At 35.6% G+C, this 16,902-nt stretch overlaps 1 protein-coding gene across 1 annotated transcript; it reads right to left on the bottom strand.

The window, feature by feature from the left end:
* Nucleotides 1-5,455: 5,455 nt before the first annotated feature.
* Nucleotides 5,456-6,451, bottom strand: LOC130962878 (probable transcription factor At4g00390). The gene is made up of 2 exons (XM_057889037.1): nucleotides 6,257-6,451; nucleotides 5,456-6,163 (listed from the first exon to the last, which is right to left on the bottom strand). The coding sequence occupies exons 1-2, from the start codon at nucleotides 6,449-6,451 to the stop codon at nucleotides 5,456-5,458; spliced, it is 903 nt and encodes a 300-aa protein (XP_057745020.1).
* Between the last annotated feature and the right edge of the window lie 10,451 nt (nucleotides 6,452-16,902).

Raw genomic sequence — 16,902 nt, 5'->3', positions numbered from 1 at the left:
GGAGTTTCTAATGTCTCCTTCATGCTACGTTCTACATTAGATTGTCCACATGAAGCCATGGGAGTTCCTTGAGTGTCCGAACATCGGGAAGCTAATTGATTTATCGCTTGCTCCAGTTGATGAAGGGTCGCATGAAATTGATCTACTGATTCCTTGAGGTGAGCCTGTGATTCTTGGGTCGATCCAAAAATTGGCAGTGGTGGTTCTTGGGAGTAATTGGGGCAGAATTGGAGTGGTTCTACATATGGTTCATACGGTTCATAGGGTGGTTGGTATGGTGGATATGGGTTAGGGTCATATGGAGGTGAGTGGCGGAAAGGGGCTTGTGAGTGTGGTGGTTCAAAGTCATGTTGAGGATATCTATCATTTTGGTATGCATTGTAGAGTGGTCTTTGTCTGTGATATCTAAGAGGGTGTTGTTGCCTAAAGGGTTGATCAGATCCTCTTGGCTCCGTCCATCTTTGATTGCTTTGACCTTGATGCATATTCCTGTTATAGCTTCCTCTTCCTGCAACATAGTTATAACCAGACTCATAGCCAAATGGGTGAGAGTTCATAGTAGTGAGAGAAAATAGAATCTAACAAAAAGAAAGTATTTTGAAAAAGATATAATTTTTGAAAAAAAATTAAAAATATTTACAATAACCAATAATAAGGCACACGTTTGCAATTCCCCGGCAACGGCGCCATTTTGAAGAACTGAAGATTGATGGTTTAGAGGTTATAGTAAACTCTCGTTGTAAGTATAGTTACTAAACCAAGCAATCAACCTTTCTTACAAGCGTTTTGGTTGTCACAAGTAACAAACCCCTAAATAAATTGATAACCGAAGTATTTAAACCTCGGGTCATCTTCTCAAGGAATTACAGGGAGGTGTTCTTATTATTGGTTATGAGCTTTGTAAATTGGGGGTTTTGGAATTTGAGCAATGGGCACAGACATAAAGGAAAATAAATTAATAATTATAAAACCTCTTGGCAAGGTATGAGAAATTGGAAGTCCTATCCCAGTTATCCTTATCAATTGTGATGAGAATTGGATTTTTCTCCCACTATGTTAACCTCTAACTATGAAGGTAAGTTAAGTGGATGAACTAATTCGAATCCTCAAATTCCAGTCTTTCCTAGGGAAAAGTTAGAATTATTGGATCTCGAATTCATCCTTGAAAAATTCCAATTTTCAGTCAACACCTCGAGTTTGATAACTCAAGCATCACCAATTATTTAACCCAAGCCAAAAGGGAATAAAATCTACTTGAATGAAAATAATTTGGATAGAGCCCAAGCATCAGTAACATATAAGTCTGAAATACCTCAATTGCATTAATAAAATAAAATCAATCCAAATATGAAGAGTCATAAGCCAAATAAGCAACATCAATAATCAACAATTAAGAGAAGTCGAAATAAAAAGATATTGAACCTGATAAAAAGATGAGATAAAAATATTCCTAAGTTCTAAAAATCCTAATCCTAATCCTAAGAGAGAGGAGAGAACCTCTCTCTCTAAAAACTACATCTAAAACTAAAATTATGAATTATGAAAGCATGTTGAGTCTCTGCATGTTTCCTGACTTTAATATGTGTTTCTGGGCCGAAAACTGGGTTGAAATACGGCTCAGATTCTCTGCCAGTGACTTTCGTAATTCTGCAGATCGCGTACGTCACGCGTCCGCATCGTCCACGCGATCGCGTCACTCAGCGTTTTTCGTATCACGCATGCGCGTCGTCCACGCATTCACGTCGTTCATGCAGCTTCCAATCCGCGCGGTCGCGTCAGGCACACGATCGCGTCACTCTGATTTCTTCCATTTCTCGCGGTCGCGTGAGCCATGCGATCGCGTGACTTCTCGCTGGTCATCTCCTCAATTCCTTGTATTCCTTCCATTTTTGCATGCTTCATCTTCATTCTCTAAGCCATTCCTGCCCTATGAAGCCTGAAACACTTAACACACAGATCAAGGCATCGAATGGTAATAAGAGAGGATTAAGATTAGCTAAATTAAGACCAAAGAAGCATGTTTTCAATCATAGAACTAAACTAGGAAGGAATTGTAAAATCATGCAAATCATATGAATAAGTGGGTGAAAAGCTTGATAAAACCACTTAATTAAATACAATATAAACCATAAAATAGTGGTTTATCACCCGCATATGGATGACTGAAGATGAAGAAAATCATGAAGAGTCAGTTTGTGCTATCATCATACCAACATGAGGAATCGAGTTATGCCATCATCATACCACAATGAATTTTTTAAAAAATTTTGTAAGTTACAACAAGGTTCACAATCAGTAATGGAGTGCCACAAGGAGTTTCTATATTTGATGGATAAGGCTAATATTAAAAGGAGTCCCGAGATTCTTATGGAACGATTTTTGTTTGGATTATGGGAAGATCTTGCAGTTAAAGTACAACGTTACCATTACGCGACCATGGAGGATTTGGTCAAATTGGCCATTGACATGGAGCATATGCAACAATTTGTAGCAATTTGAGATTTCAAAGGAGTAAAATTTGAGGATCAGACAAAAGTCAATGTTTTTTATTTCAAGAAGAATATTATAGATCGACATAAGAAGAGGACTTCTTCCACGTCTATCTTTAAATCTCCTACAAAGCCAGATATGGAATAATTTGTTGAGTATGATGTGTCCTTGAAAGATTTAAAAGTGTAGAATTTTTCAACTGGATCCTTGGGATGTGAGCAATTTGAAAAATATGAGAGAAAAGAAACTAAGAAAAAGAGTAAGTGTTTGAGTGAAAAGAATCCATATTTGATTGAAAGCGAGAGTTTTAAGAGAAAAGAAAAGAATAGTGAGTGAGAGGAGTCAATGAGCAAAAAAAAAACTGAGAGCAATAAACGCACATGTGAGAGAGATCTGGAAAGTTCTAACTTAGACAAGAGTACATTAGTATCATTGAATTCCATGGAGTCCGTAGTTTCTCACACATCTAACAATGAAATTCCTATTGTTTTTATATTAACTTTCCCAATCTTTGTAGATTCAATGGTCAATTATGCAGGCATTAAGATGGATGAAATGGAAGAAAGACAAATTGCACACTTTAGATAAGATGGTGAAAGTATGGTTGGAAAGATTGAACTTGCACACATGAGGGATATAACCACAATTCAGTAGATAGAGAAAAGCCATCAAACCATGGTATTTGAACCCAGAGATTGGGTTTTAATTCCTTGGAGGGAAGAAGAGTTTCTCATTTAAGATTTGAGAACAAATCTTTTTAAGAGAGAGGATGATACGTGGTCAAAAAGACATTTTTGTCATTTTAGAGTTAAGGAGCAAAAAGATAATCTCGTTATGTTTAAAAATTTGAATACTAGAAGAATTATACCATGCCAGTCTTGAATATCAAGAAAACTAAGAGTACGTCTCAAAAATAATGGTACTAAAATGACAACTCCTCATAAAGCCCATTGGGCTAAGGCAAGACAATAAAAAGCCTAATAATGCTTTTCAAATTCAATGAGGCATAATTTATTATTAATTTTCAAATTTTTTAGACATTTATTTTAATTTATTTTGCTGTTAGAGTTTATTAAAAGATTTGATTTACTTCTGATTTGCTTAATAGTATTTTTAAAAATTTTAAATTTAAATTAAATCTGATCTAATATAATAAGATCAAATCTGATTTAAATTAGTTATCATATCTTTAGGATTTTAAAATTCAAATCAAATCTGGTCAAATCCAATAAGATCAAATTTAATTTAAATTAATTATCTTATCTTAAAGAGAGTTAAATTAAGTTATCTTATCTTTTAATTAGTTTGTTAGGGACCTATTTAAACACATTTGGTGAAACAATTTATATAACTTTTGATGAATAAAATTTCCTTAGTGCTATATGCACGTTTTTATAGTGTGATTAAGTAAGGTGAGTGATTTGCTTAGGTTTTCAAAGTTAGGTTCTTTGAAGGTCTAACAGAAAAAATCCTTCTGGTGACCTATGAACAAATTTTTTAGAGGTCTAGTAAAAAAATCCTTACAATAATCTAAGTTGCTAAGAACAAATTTCTTAGAGATATAGTAAGAAAACCCCTTACCTATCCTTTTATATTTTCACTATATCTTTTCTTTTGCATCTTTTCTCCATTTTGTTCTTATCCCTTTATCCTTCGTTATAATTTCTTATCACAAATTCGGACAGTTTTTTTTGTTCTCCCTAATATTACCTTTTACCAAAACACTCTTTGGATCGCTTTTACCAAAACACACTCTGTATCATTCGGGAAGAAAAAAAAACCTACACCACATCAAACAAAATCAAACAAAAGCACCAATATTCTCCTGCCAAAGCTAATTAAGCAATTTTCTACCCATACAATATGCAATAAAATGAACTGTTTTGTGTTTTGTTTAAAGAAATCCTCGACCCTCTGTTCCTTGATTAATGAATCATTAAGAGAAATCTTAGAAATCACAAAAACATATATCCAGTACAGTCCTACACGATAGAAAAAAAAAGTGCACCGTCAAACAACCATGTTTTTAACGGTTAAGATATTCAAAAATCATCAAAATTTTCAAACTACTATCGAACAAAATAAAAAAGTGGCATATATAACAAGATCAAGAGACATATAACCCAGAAACCAACTAGTTTAAATATGAACTATAGTAAATTCATACAATTGCATATTCCACAAATGCTCGATACACTTCGTCCTGTTTTAGATAATGTATCATCCTTAGCTATCTGAAAAATAACATAGAAAGTAGAAAGGGTGAAACAAATATTCTTCGGATAAAAAATAATCCATCCATTTAATTATTTTTGGCCAATAGGATTATTAAAATTTATTTACTTTTAACTTCAAGAAAAACATAACTCACAGACAATAGTTTGACTTAGCATAGTATTCCCTTTTATTGTTTTGTTCTATAATTCTCATAGGTGAGTTATGTTTCTTCTTGAAGTTAATCATCTGCCATAGAAGTACACCAAATACTTGAAACTTAAAAAGTTATAGCGATATACAGACTTGTGCTAAAATCGCTCATAATCTTACTATGACAGAATAAGAACAAGCCAAACTAACAATAACATTAAAACTTAGACAAACTGAAACTAAGCTGCAGGAAAATCAAAATTGAAAGACTGTCAAATTGATTTTTTTGTGACTTGGATTTTGGTGAACAAGTGAACTAAAACCTCCATTTTGCTTCCCTTTCCTCCAACTCCCAAACATAAAATTCTTGAATCAATGGAGATAAATATATATCATACAATACTAAAATGCCATGAACCTAAACATGTCAAAATAAAATCAAAAGACCAAAATAAAAAAAAAAAACCAAAAAGCAACCAAGATATATACCTAGGAGGACGACGAGCTATTTGCTTGATATATCAACTTAGCCTGTTCGGCATAGAATTCAGCTATCTATGCATACAATTTATTTTTAGCATCTTTGAACTTCCTCCACCTAGCCTCGATGTCTTCCCTCTGAGACTCCAAGTAACTCTATTCCCTTTCTAATATAATCTTCACCGAAAGGCTTACCAAAAGTCCCATCGTACTTCAACATTGAAGTCAAAGCTAAAGTAGTCATAGAAAATTCACTCATCCTTCTACCTTCATTTGAATCCAAAGGTTCAGAATTTAGTTTGGACTTTGCTTCAGCTTTTCCATTTGAATCCTTCTTGGGAGTAATCTTCGCAGCCTTCTCATTATTAACTGTATCCTTTTTGCGCACTGCTTCACCGCCACGGCCATCGTGGCCCCAAACATTCTTTCCCAACTGAAGTGCTTCCAACTCGTGCTGTTTTAAAGTTGTCCCCTTGCTGTTCTTCTCTTTTTCTAGGTTGTTCTCAAACTTCTTCTTTAGCCGGCGGATCTTATCCTTCAATTTCATGCATGATACATTTGCCCGAATCAAATTCGACCCCTTCATAAAATCATAAAATTCATCAACGCATTTATAGGGTTTCTTCCCTGTTTTCCCGATGAACTCAGACATGCCTTTCAAGATACCTATCTCATCTTCCTCGCTGAAAACCCTTTGAAAGAGGGATTTGAACTCGTCAAGTGATTTATGCGGATCCTCTTCAACGAAGCCGACGGCGTGATCCTCCTGTGCCTTTTTCCCACGTTTTGGTTGGTTCGAGTGGTCGATACTATTTTCGGCTGCGCACTTTGACCCGGATTTGGTTTGACTGACAGAAGCCGAAGGTTAAGACTTCAACTTTGGAGAAGGTTTAGAAGAAGATGACGAGGGTTTGGAAACCTTTTGCGGTTGAGGCTTCCTGGGAACCAGCACGTGTTTCTCACGTTCATCTTTGCCTTCGTCTGTGTCTTCGTCCTCGTTAGATGAAGTTGCTGCTTCTTCTTCCTCGCTGCTATCTTCTTGTTCGGGATGAGGCCTGGGAATCTGCGATTCGTCGTCAGAGTCTTCAGGAGCGACTTGCTTCTGCTTCACCATGGAAACTCCAAAATTCAGGAGGGAAAAAGTGAATTTAGGATTAGGGTTTGTCTTAGTTCACTCTCTGAACAGTAGCTCACTGGAAGTGACTTGGCGAATTTTAAAGGCACTAGTAAAGTATGAATATATATTTGGGAAAAAGACACACAGCTACCTGACTTTTTAAATTTTTGACAAAATTTAAATACAAAAAAATTTCTGGCTTTAACAAATGGAAGACAATTTAGTTCTTTCGTCTATTTGTCTCTCATACACCAAATAGAACTGGCTGACGTGGTTGAAACGGTGTCCAGGCATTTGTTACGGTGCCACGCTGAAAGGGGAATAAAGTTCGAAGGACAAATAAGTCATTGACGTTATTTTACAAATAAAGTTCGAAGGATAAATAAGTCCTAGAAAATTTAGTTTATTATGCTTCTATATGTATCATATATTACTACCAAATTGAAATATATATATATATATATATATATATATATATATATATATATATATATATTATGTATCATATATTATTATCTAATTTAATAATCAAATGTGTCACATGTCACTTTTATTAAAATTGAGAGAAAATATTTTTTTTCAAAATTAATAAACTCATTTCCTAAATTCTCTCATCTACCTCTCTCCATTTTTCTATTTCTCTCTACTATTTTTACTCTATATATAATTATATTTTATATTAGTAATTTAACAAATCAAAATATATCATCCGATATTTTTTTACAATTAAAATATTTTAAATGTAAAAGTATACACATTAAATTATTTTAAATTTTAGATAACGAATGCTAAAATTAATTATTATTAAAAAATTAAGACTTTTTCATATAAAAATAATAACTAAAAATCTTATTATTTAATTTTTTTATCTGCAGATATCTTGGTCTTCTTAGTCAAAGACTTTTGTCAACTTACGACTTTTTTGTAAAGGTAGTTTGATTTTATAAATCCTTTGTGCCATGCATAATTTATACCGTTAGAACAAAGTGAACTATAATTTAAAAAAAATTATTCTCGTAATGTTATTATGGATAAAAATATTAGTTCTAATATAATATACAAATGCACTAAAACTGAACTAATGCAATTTAAGAAAAAAAAAGTAAAAGCAGAACAAGCACAATTTCTACAATTTTAATACAAATAATTTAAATTGCAGAATACAACAAGTTAACTAGATTTTAAAATACAAGCATAATTTTATAAACTAAATTCTCATAATAGAAGCATAATAGAAGTATAATGAACTAAATTCTCAAGGACCTATTTTTCCTTCGAACTTTATTCCTCTTCCAGCGTGGCACTGTAATGGACACCTGGACACCGTTTCAGCCACGTCAGTCAGTTTCGTTTGGTGTATGAGAGGCAAATAGACGGAAGGACTAAATTGTCCTCCGTTTGTTAAAGTCAGGAACTTTTTTGTATTTAAATTTTGTTAGGGATATATTTGTCAAAAATTTAAAAAGTTAGGAACCTATCTATCTTTTTCCCTATATATTTTGTAAGGTAATTTATCCAAATTCATTCTCAAATATTTTAAAGTCGATATTTTAATTTAAAAAAATTAATACATAAAAATATTTTTAAAATTTTTTTTGATAAATAAATTAGTTTTCAGTTTATATTTTAGCGAAATAATTACCTAAATCCATCTTAAAAAATTTTAAAAATAAACATTTTAATATATAAATTAATTTTTAATATTTTTTATCATATATAATAATATTTTGTCTATTTTTTAGCATAACTCATTAAATTCTTCAAGTATTTAAAAAAAAATGAATAAATAAAAATATTTAAAAAGTATTATATTGTTATTATATAAAAAAAATTAAGATAAAAATTTATTAATATTATTTATAGATAGTTAATTATAAATGTGACTAAATTTATTTAATTTTTTAATTTTATTATTTTAAATTTATATAATTTAAAATTTTATATTTAAAATACTCTTTATTTTTATACATAATTTTTATAGATAAAAATTATATTTCTTTAATTTTATATTAAATATTTTTAATTATTTTTAATTTTATTATTATTTTAAAATTATTTTATTTTAATTATATATTATCTTATCATATTATATACTATCAAAAGACAATTCTAAAAAATTTTAACAATCAGAGCAAAGTATATATAATATAAAATAAAATAAGAAAAATAGAATAGTGAGATCAAATTTAACAACATAATGGAGACAGGTATACATAATTCTTTTGTACTACTTAGAGCTTTTTTTAATTTTAATGGGAACACTTGTCTCAAAAATTATACAAGTGTATGCTCCAGCCGTTTGTTCTCATGGGTTGTTTTAATATTCCCAAATTCTAAGTGTGTGATTCGAACCTTAACAAGTTACTAGCATTGCCATCTCTTTAACACTTTATATGCTAATTATTATATATATTAATACCTTATAACATTTTCATTACCAATTTAATTTCATTTTATCAGTCATTCTTAAATGTTAAATCAATTATATTTTTAATTATATACAATAAAAAATATTTTAGTTATAAATTCACTTATTTATATAAATTGATTTTAATTTTAATTATAAACTCACTTTTTTATAATTATATGATATTTATTAATATTATTTTTTAAATATTATTTTTTTAATAAATACTTATAGTATATAATAGTATAATAGGTATAAACTAATTAATAAATTATTTAAATTTAAAAATAATAGTTATTTTAATATAAAAACAAAATAAAAATACTTATGATAGAGTAAAAATAATAAAATAGTTATTGTTCTTATTCTATATTATTTTAGAATGGTTGGATTATTCTTAATATGTTAATAAAAATATGTATTTTAAATTTTAATTTTAAGTTTTGACTATTTTTTATTTTTTATTTATGTGAGACCGAGTCAATCGGTTCAACCAGTGACCCACCGGTTGAACCAATAATCCAGTGACCCAATAGCTTGGTCGGTTCAATCACCAATTCGGTTCTGACAACTATACTATACACTATAGGTTTCCCTTATTGTTCCGAGGGTTACCTGAAACTGTAGGTCGATCTCGGACGAGATCTTCTGTGCTGGTCGGAGCCGACGTGTCCAGCAGGTGTGTGGCAGCCGGAGCTGGTGTGTCCGACTTGTGGAAATGAGAATGCTGCCGATCCCTTGTCACCAAAGGGTGGGGGTACCTGCAAGGGACTCCAATGCTTAAGTTAGCAAGGGTATTAAGCAGGTATTGAGTAGAATCAGAGTATGAGTTATACCTGGGTGCTCTAATGTATTTATAATGGTGAGATGTGACCTTCTTTAGATAAGATAAGTTAGTTATCTTATCCAATCTTATCTTTTGTTGAGGTCAGCTTATCTTCCCTGGAACCGCCCTTATCTCTATAGGCTTGGGCTGCCCTTGGATTGGGATCGTATTCCTTGAGTTGGACCCTTCTTTGGGCTTTCCTGTCGATTTGGACCGAGTTTTTTACGAAGAAGTCGGTCCGCTTGACCTAAAGAGGTCGGTCGCTTTGTCTGTAGAACATCCCGGGTCGGACAGCTCGACCCAGGGTATGAACAGTGCCCCTGCTTGAGCTCGGTCTTTTGGTTGAGGTCGAGTCCTGGACTTCGGTCCTTCTCTAGTGAAGTCGAACTCAAGCATTTTGTCGATTCCTTTGTAGAAGCTTTTGAATGTAAAACGTTTTTCCTCTAAAAGCGCGCGCTTTTGTATCGGTGCTTTGGGAACGTGCGAGGGTTTAATGCCTTCATTAATTTTAACATTTAATTGTCCCGTTTCTCTTAGGCTCTTTATTTTGATTTTGAAAACCCAGAAATGGTTTCTCTCCTTCGCCCTTTTCGTAACTTCTTTTCTCCGCTCTCTTCGCTCTCTGTTTGCGCTTCTGCTTTCTTGTGTTGCGGCTTTCGTTTGGTGATTTTCTGGGCAGCTTTCATGTCTGCACCTCCATTTTTCTTTCTCGAAGCTTCTTTCATCTCCAGGTTAGTCCCATTTCGTGCTTTCTCTTTGTTTTTGTTTTTGTGATGAGGTTTTGATTTTGATCCTCCTTTTAGAGAAAGTTTGGATCTTTCTGTTTCCATTGTGCCCTAAATTTGTTGAAATGTGCGTTCTGAGAGTTTTCTCCATCTTCTGCATGATCCTTTTTGCTTTTGCTTGATGCTTTTAGGGCTTTGCATGTTCTTTGTTGTTTCTGTTATGATACTGCTGTCCGCATCTGTTCCTCGTTTTATTTGAAGGTTGCTTTTGTCTGATTCTGAAAAAGGTTGCATCTTTAATGGTCTCTGCTTGGCGTGTTTGATGTTTTAGGGATGGTTTTTGCTGGTTTAGACTGTAAGGCAATGTTTTTGATGACTTTTTGTGTTTTGCTTTGATGGAAAAATGCTTGCTATTTGAAGCCTTCTTTTCTTGTTTTGAGAGGTGCTGGGATGCGAGAAGTATATTTTTCCTAGAAACCTTGCTTTATTATTGCCTCCAAAGGATGCCCCAGGACTTTGGTTTGAGTCTTGGGGTTTTCCTTTTCTGTGTGTTCGCCTGTATCGTATTGAGTTGTTTTCTCCTTTGTCCGAGGTGTTTTTAGTAACCCCATCTTCTTTTCTTACTTGTAGGATTAGTTGGCCTCATGTCTTCTCGCAATAACATTGTAGAGAAATCTTCCAGAGTTCCCGAGGGGATGTCCGATTGGCTGGACTCCCTTGTTTTGTTGTGTGTTTCTGTTGTGGATGCTGAATTTTGCACAGAGCTGAGGAAGCGCCATAAGATTTGTGGTAATAGTGCCTGGAAGAGGAATTATGAGCTTGTCGCTCCTGATTTTGATGAAAGGGTTTGCTTTCCTACCTCCATCGAGGGAGAGCGTCCCTTCTTCTATGCCTATGAATATTTCTTCAGTCAGTTGGACATTACTTTTCCTTTTACTGCTTTTGAGACCGACCTGTTGTGGTCGTGTAACATTGCCCCATCCCAGCTTCACCCGAATTCCTGGGGTTTTGTCAAGATCTTTCAGCTATACTTTGCCAAGAGTTAGGCGTAACACCTTCTCAGACTCTTTTCCTTTATCTGTTTGTTTCTGCCAAGCCTAGTGGTTCTTCCAAAAAGAAAGCTTCCTGGGTTTCTTTCAGGTCTGCCCAGGGCCATAAAGTTTTCGCCATGTATGACGAGTCCTTTAAGGATTTTAAGAATTACTTCTTTAGAGTTCGCGCTGTCGAGGGGGCCCGCCCCTTTTTTCTTGATGAAAATGATGAGCCTTCTTTCCTGCTAGAGTGGAAAAAGGATGTGAGAGTGTCTCGGTATACATGGGAGATGCTTGACGAGGTTGAGCGTGCTTTTGTTGTTGTTCTTGAGGATTTATAGGGGGAACCACCCCATCTTGATACAAAAAGGTTTTTGAATGACCCGTCCTTGGTTCGGACTGTTTTGGGTACTTGTCTGACTTGCTTCTGTACTTGTTTTCTTAGTTTTGCTTCCTCTTCTTGTGATTGTAACCCTTTACTATGGCTGATTCTGTATTTACAGAGATGGCAAAAAATAATGACTCCATGAAGGCCTTCAAAAAGGCAAAGAAGGCAACTGTTGCTCAAAACATCTCAGCCAAGGTGGCCGAAGAGGGATCTTCTCAGGTTCCAGTGAAACCTCCTGTGCCGAGTTCTCCCGAGCCGAGGAAAGCAATTCCTATTCCTCGGGTTCGTCTGGTCGATCCTCCACAGACTTCTGCCGCTGCTTCTGGTGCTCCTCCCTTAAAAAAGCAAAAAACATCAGAGCCCTTTAACCTGGATGCCCCGAATTTTGATGCTGTCGAGTTTTTTGACCAACAAATTGCCCCCTATGGTGGGCTCTCCATGGATGATGTGTCTCTTCTTCAGCATCTGGATTTTATCACCAAAAGTAGTGTGAAAATGGCACATATGGGTGTGGCTATTTTCCGAACTATTCAGGGAATCCCGATTCATGCCACAAAATCCTTTATGGAGGAGGCCAAATCAGAATTTGATCGGATCAAGGGTCTGAAGGATGAGTTGGAGGTGAAGTTGGCGAAGGTAGAGAAGGAACTGGAGGGTGAGAAGGCCAGCTCTATTGCTTTGGCTGCTTCTTTGAAGTTGGCTAAGGACAAGCCACTGAAGCACAAGGATAGCTATGTCTCAGCTTATAGGAAGTTGATGCGTCTCCGGGATGATTTGGAAACTGCTCGGGTTGATTATGCCGAGCTTCAGGGTCACCTTGTGGGTAGCGTAACTGCCGCCTCTGAGAACCTGATGGAGCAGTTCTGGATTGTTGCTCCTGATGCCGACTTGACTCTCGTTAGTCTTGATAACGTAGTAAAGGATGGCAAGATTGTCCCAGATGATCCCAATGACGATGTTGAACCTCCCCCAGTGCCTTCTATCAAGGTGTCGACCTCCTCGGTTCTTCTAATTATGTCTGATCCGGATTGTCAGATTCTGAACTGGGATGATGGAACTGTAGATGCTGTGCCTATTCAGACTCGACCTCCTTCTCCCCGTACTGATGCTGCCGGGAAGGCTCTCGATCTTTGCTGATCTTCTTTTGAGGTATTTATGTAAATAGCCCGGTTTGTGGGCTTTTGAACTGTTTTATTGTTTTGTTTAACTGCTGACGCTTTTTAGTTGCCTGCCTGGCAACTTTTACTTTAAAAGTAGCTTTCTGAGGTAGATTTTGGTGGCCTCTTGAATCTTTATTATACTATGCTTTTATTGCGTTTTAGCATGGTATCTCTGAAAGTGTTGGAATCTTGCTGCTTGACCTCTTTGGGTTGCTTTCTTACTTAATGTTTGTAGCTTGGATCCTGTGTGGGTCCGATTTGTTACTCGGTTTTCTCGCTTTTGCTTGTATTTTTAGCGCCTCATAACCGATTTCTTTATGTTGGTCCCCTTCTAAGTTATTTTTGTAATCCTCTTTCTTAGACCTTTGTCAGGTCTCTTTCAGGGATTACTTCTATAACTGATCTTGTAGGAGACCGACTTCGTTAGGTCGATCTCTTCCAAGTTATTCTTGTAATCCTCTTTCTTGGACCTTTGTCAGGTCTCTTTCAGGGATTACTATTATAACTTGTCTTGTAGGAGACCGACTTCGTTAGGTCGATCTCTTCTAAGTTATTTTTGTAATCCTCTTTCTTGGACCTTTGTCAGGTCTCTTTTAGGGATTACTTTTATAACTTGTCTTGTAGGAGACCGACATCGTTAGGTCGATCTCTTCTAAGTTATTTTTGTAATCCTCTTTCTTGGACCTTTGTTTAGGTCTCTTTCAGGGATTACTTTTATAACTTGTCTTGTAGGAGACCGACTTTGTTAGGTCGATCTCTTCTAAGTTATTTTTGTAATCCTCTTTCTTGGACCTTTGTTAGGTCTCTTTTAGGGATTACTTTTATAACTTGTCTTGTAGGAGACCGACTTCATTAGGTCGATCTCTTCTAAGTTATTTTTGTAATCCTCTTTCTTAGACCTTTGTTAGGTCTTTTTCAGGGATTACTTTTATAACTTGTCTTGTAGGAGACCGACTTCGTTAGGTCGATCTCTTCTAAGTTATTTTTGTAATCCTCTTTCTTGGACCTTTGTTTAGGTCTCTTTCAGGGATTACTTTTATAACTTGTCTTGTAGGAGACCGACTTCGTTAGGTCGATCTCTTCTAAGTTATTTTTGTAATCCTCTTTCTTGGACCTTTGTTTAGGTCTCTTTCAGGGATTACTTTTATAACTTGTCTTGTAGGAGACCGACTTCGTTGGGTCGATCTCTTCTAAGTTATTTTTGTAATCCTCTTTCTTAGACCTTTGTTAGGTCTTTTTCAGGGATTACTTTTATAACTTGTCTTGTAGGAGACCGACTTCGTTAGGTCGATCTCTTCTAAGTTGTTTTTGTAATCCTCTTTCTTGGACATTTGTTTAGGTCTCTTTCAGGGATTACTTTTATAACTTGTCTTGTAGGAGACCGACTTCGTTAGGTCGATCTCTTCTACGTTATTTTTGTAATCCTCTTTCTTGGACCTTTGTTAGGTCTCTTTTAGGGATTACTTTTATAACTTGTCTTGTAGGAGACCGACTTCGTTAGGTCGATCTCTTCTAAGTTATTTTTGTAATCCTCTTTCTTGGACCTTTGTTTAGGTCTCTTTCAGGGATTACTTTTATAACTTGTCTTGTAGGAGACCGACTTCGTTGGGTCGATCTCTTCTAAGTTATTTTTGTAATCCTCTTTCTTAGACCTTTGTTAGGTCTTTTTCAGGGATTACTTTTATAACTTGTCTTGTAGGAGACCGACTTCGTTGGGTCGATCTCTTCTAAGTTATTTTTGTAATCTTCTTTCTTGGACCTTTGTTTAGGTCTCTTTCAGGGATTACTTTTATAACTTGTCTTGTAGGAAACCGACTTCGTTAGGTCGATCTCTTCTAAGTTATTTTTGTAATCCTCTTTCTTGTACCTTTGTTTAGGTCTCTTTCAGGGATTACTTTTATAACTTGTCTTGTAGGAGACAGACTTCGTTAGGTCGATCTCTTCTAAGTTATAGCAATTCCTCTTTAATAGGGTTGGCCAGACCTCTTTCCAGAGATTTGCTGATAACTTGGGTTGACTTGGTCCGATTTTTTAGTGTCGGTGATGAGCAGATAATTTATACGCTTTTTGGCATTGCTTTTAGTATGTTTTTAGTATGTTTTAGTTAGTTTTTATTATATTTTTATTATTTTTTAGTTAAAATTCACTTTTCTGAACTTTACTATGACTTTGTTTGTTTTTCTGTGATTTCAGGTATTTTCTGGCTGAAATTGAGGGACCTGAGCAAAAATCTGATTTAGATGCTGAAAAGGACTGTAGATGCTGTTGGATTCTGACCTCCCTGCACTCGAAGTGGATTTTCTGGAGCTACAGAAGCCCAATTGGCGCGCTCTCAACGGCGTTGGAAGGTAGACATCCTGGGCTTTCTAGCAATGTATAATAGTCCATACTTTGCCCGAGATTTAATGGCTCAAACAAGCGTTCCAAGTCAGCTCAAGAATTCTGGCGTTTAACGCCGGAACTGGCACAAAAGTAGGAGTTAAACGCCCAAACTGGCACAAAAGTTGGCGTTTAACTCCAAGAAAAGTCTCTACACATGGAAGCTTCAATCCTCAGCCCAAGCACACACCAAGTGGGCCCGGAAGTGGATTTTTATGTCATTTACTCATTTCTGTAAACCCTAAGCTACTAGTTCTCTATAAATAAGACCTTTTGCTATTGTATTTTCATCTTGGTTCTTCTGGTTCCCTCTATGGGGCCGAAGCCAATGATCACCATTATCACTTATGTATTTTCAACGGTGGAGTTTCTACACACCATAGATTAAGGTGTGGAGCTCTGCTGTACCTCGAGTATTAATGCAATTACTATTGTTCTTCTATTCAATTCAGCTTATTCTTGTTCTAAGATATTCATTCGCACCCAAGAACATGATGAATGTGATGATTATGTGACGCTCATCATCATTCTCACTTATGAACGCGTGCCTGACAACCACTTCCATTCTACAAGCAAACAAGGCTTGAATGTTTATCTCTTGGATTCCTTAATCAGAATCTTCGTGGTATAAGCTAGAATTGATGGCGGCATTCAAGAGAATCCGGAAGGTCTAAACCTTATCTGTGGTATTCTGAGTAGGATTCAAGGATTGAATGACTGTGACAAGCTTCAAACTCGCGATTGTGGGGCGTTAGTGACAGACGCAAAAGAATCACTGGATTCTATTCCGACATGATCGAGAACCGACAGATGAATAGCCGTGCTGTGACAGAGCGCGTTGAACATTTTCACTGAGAGAACGGGACTGTAGCCACTGACAACGGTGATGCCCAACATACAGCTTGCCATGGAAAGGAGTAAGAAGGATTGGATGAAGACAGTAGGAAAGCAGAGAGACGGAAGGGACAAAGCATCTCCATACGCTTATCTGAAATTCTCACCAATGAATTACATAAGTATCTCTATCTTTATTTCATGTTTTATTCATCTTTTAATCATTAATCCTCCATAACCATTTGAATCCACCTGACTGAGATTTACAAGATGACCATAGCTTGCTTCATACCAACAATCTATGTGGGATCGACCCTTACTCGCGTAAGGTTTATTACTTGGATGACCCAGTGCACTTTCTGGTTAGTTGTGCGAAGTTGTGATAAAGAGTTGAGATTGCAATTGAGCGTACCATGTTGATGGCGCCATTGATGATCACAATTTCGTGCACCAGTCGGCCAATCTTTTTAAGTTGTTATATAGCAATCCATAAGGCCTCGTCAGGTTCTTTTTTGGGATCACTTTCGATAACTTCTTGCATTATTCTGTGTTCATCTTTGCCTATTTATAGATGATGGTTTCTGTCCTGGTTTGATCGTCCTTTAGGTGAATCACGTTTTCACCTTTGTCGGACGATCATTCCTATCGAGATGGTACAGTGAATCTGTTCTTCACTTTCTGTCGATCTGTTGCTTTAT

The sequence above is a fragment of the Arachis stenosperma genome, chromosome 2, assembly GCF_014773155.1.
Source record: "Arachis stenosperma cultivar V10309 chromosome 2, arast.V10309.gnm1.PFL2, whole genome shotgun sequence".
Classification (NCBI taxonomy): domain Eukaryota; kingdom Viridiplantae; phylum Streptophyta; class Magnoliopsida; order Fabales; family Fabaceae; genus Arachis; species Arachis stenosperma.
Note: the sequence above shows the minus strand (reverse complement) of the source record. Positions and strands in the feature narration are given on the sequence as shown.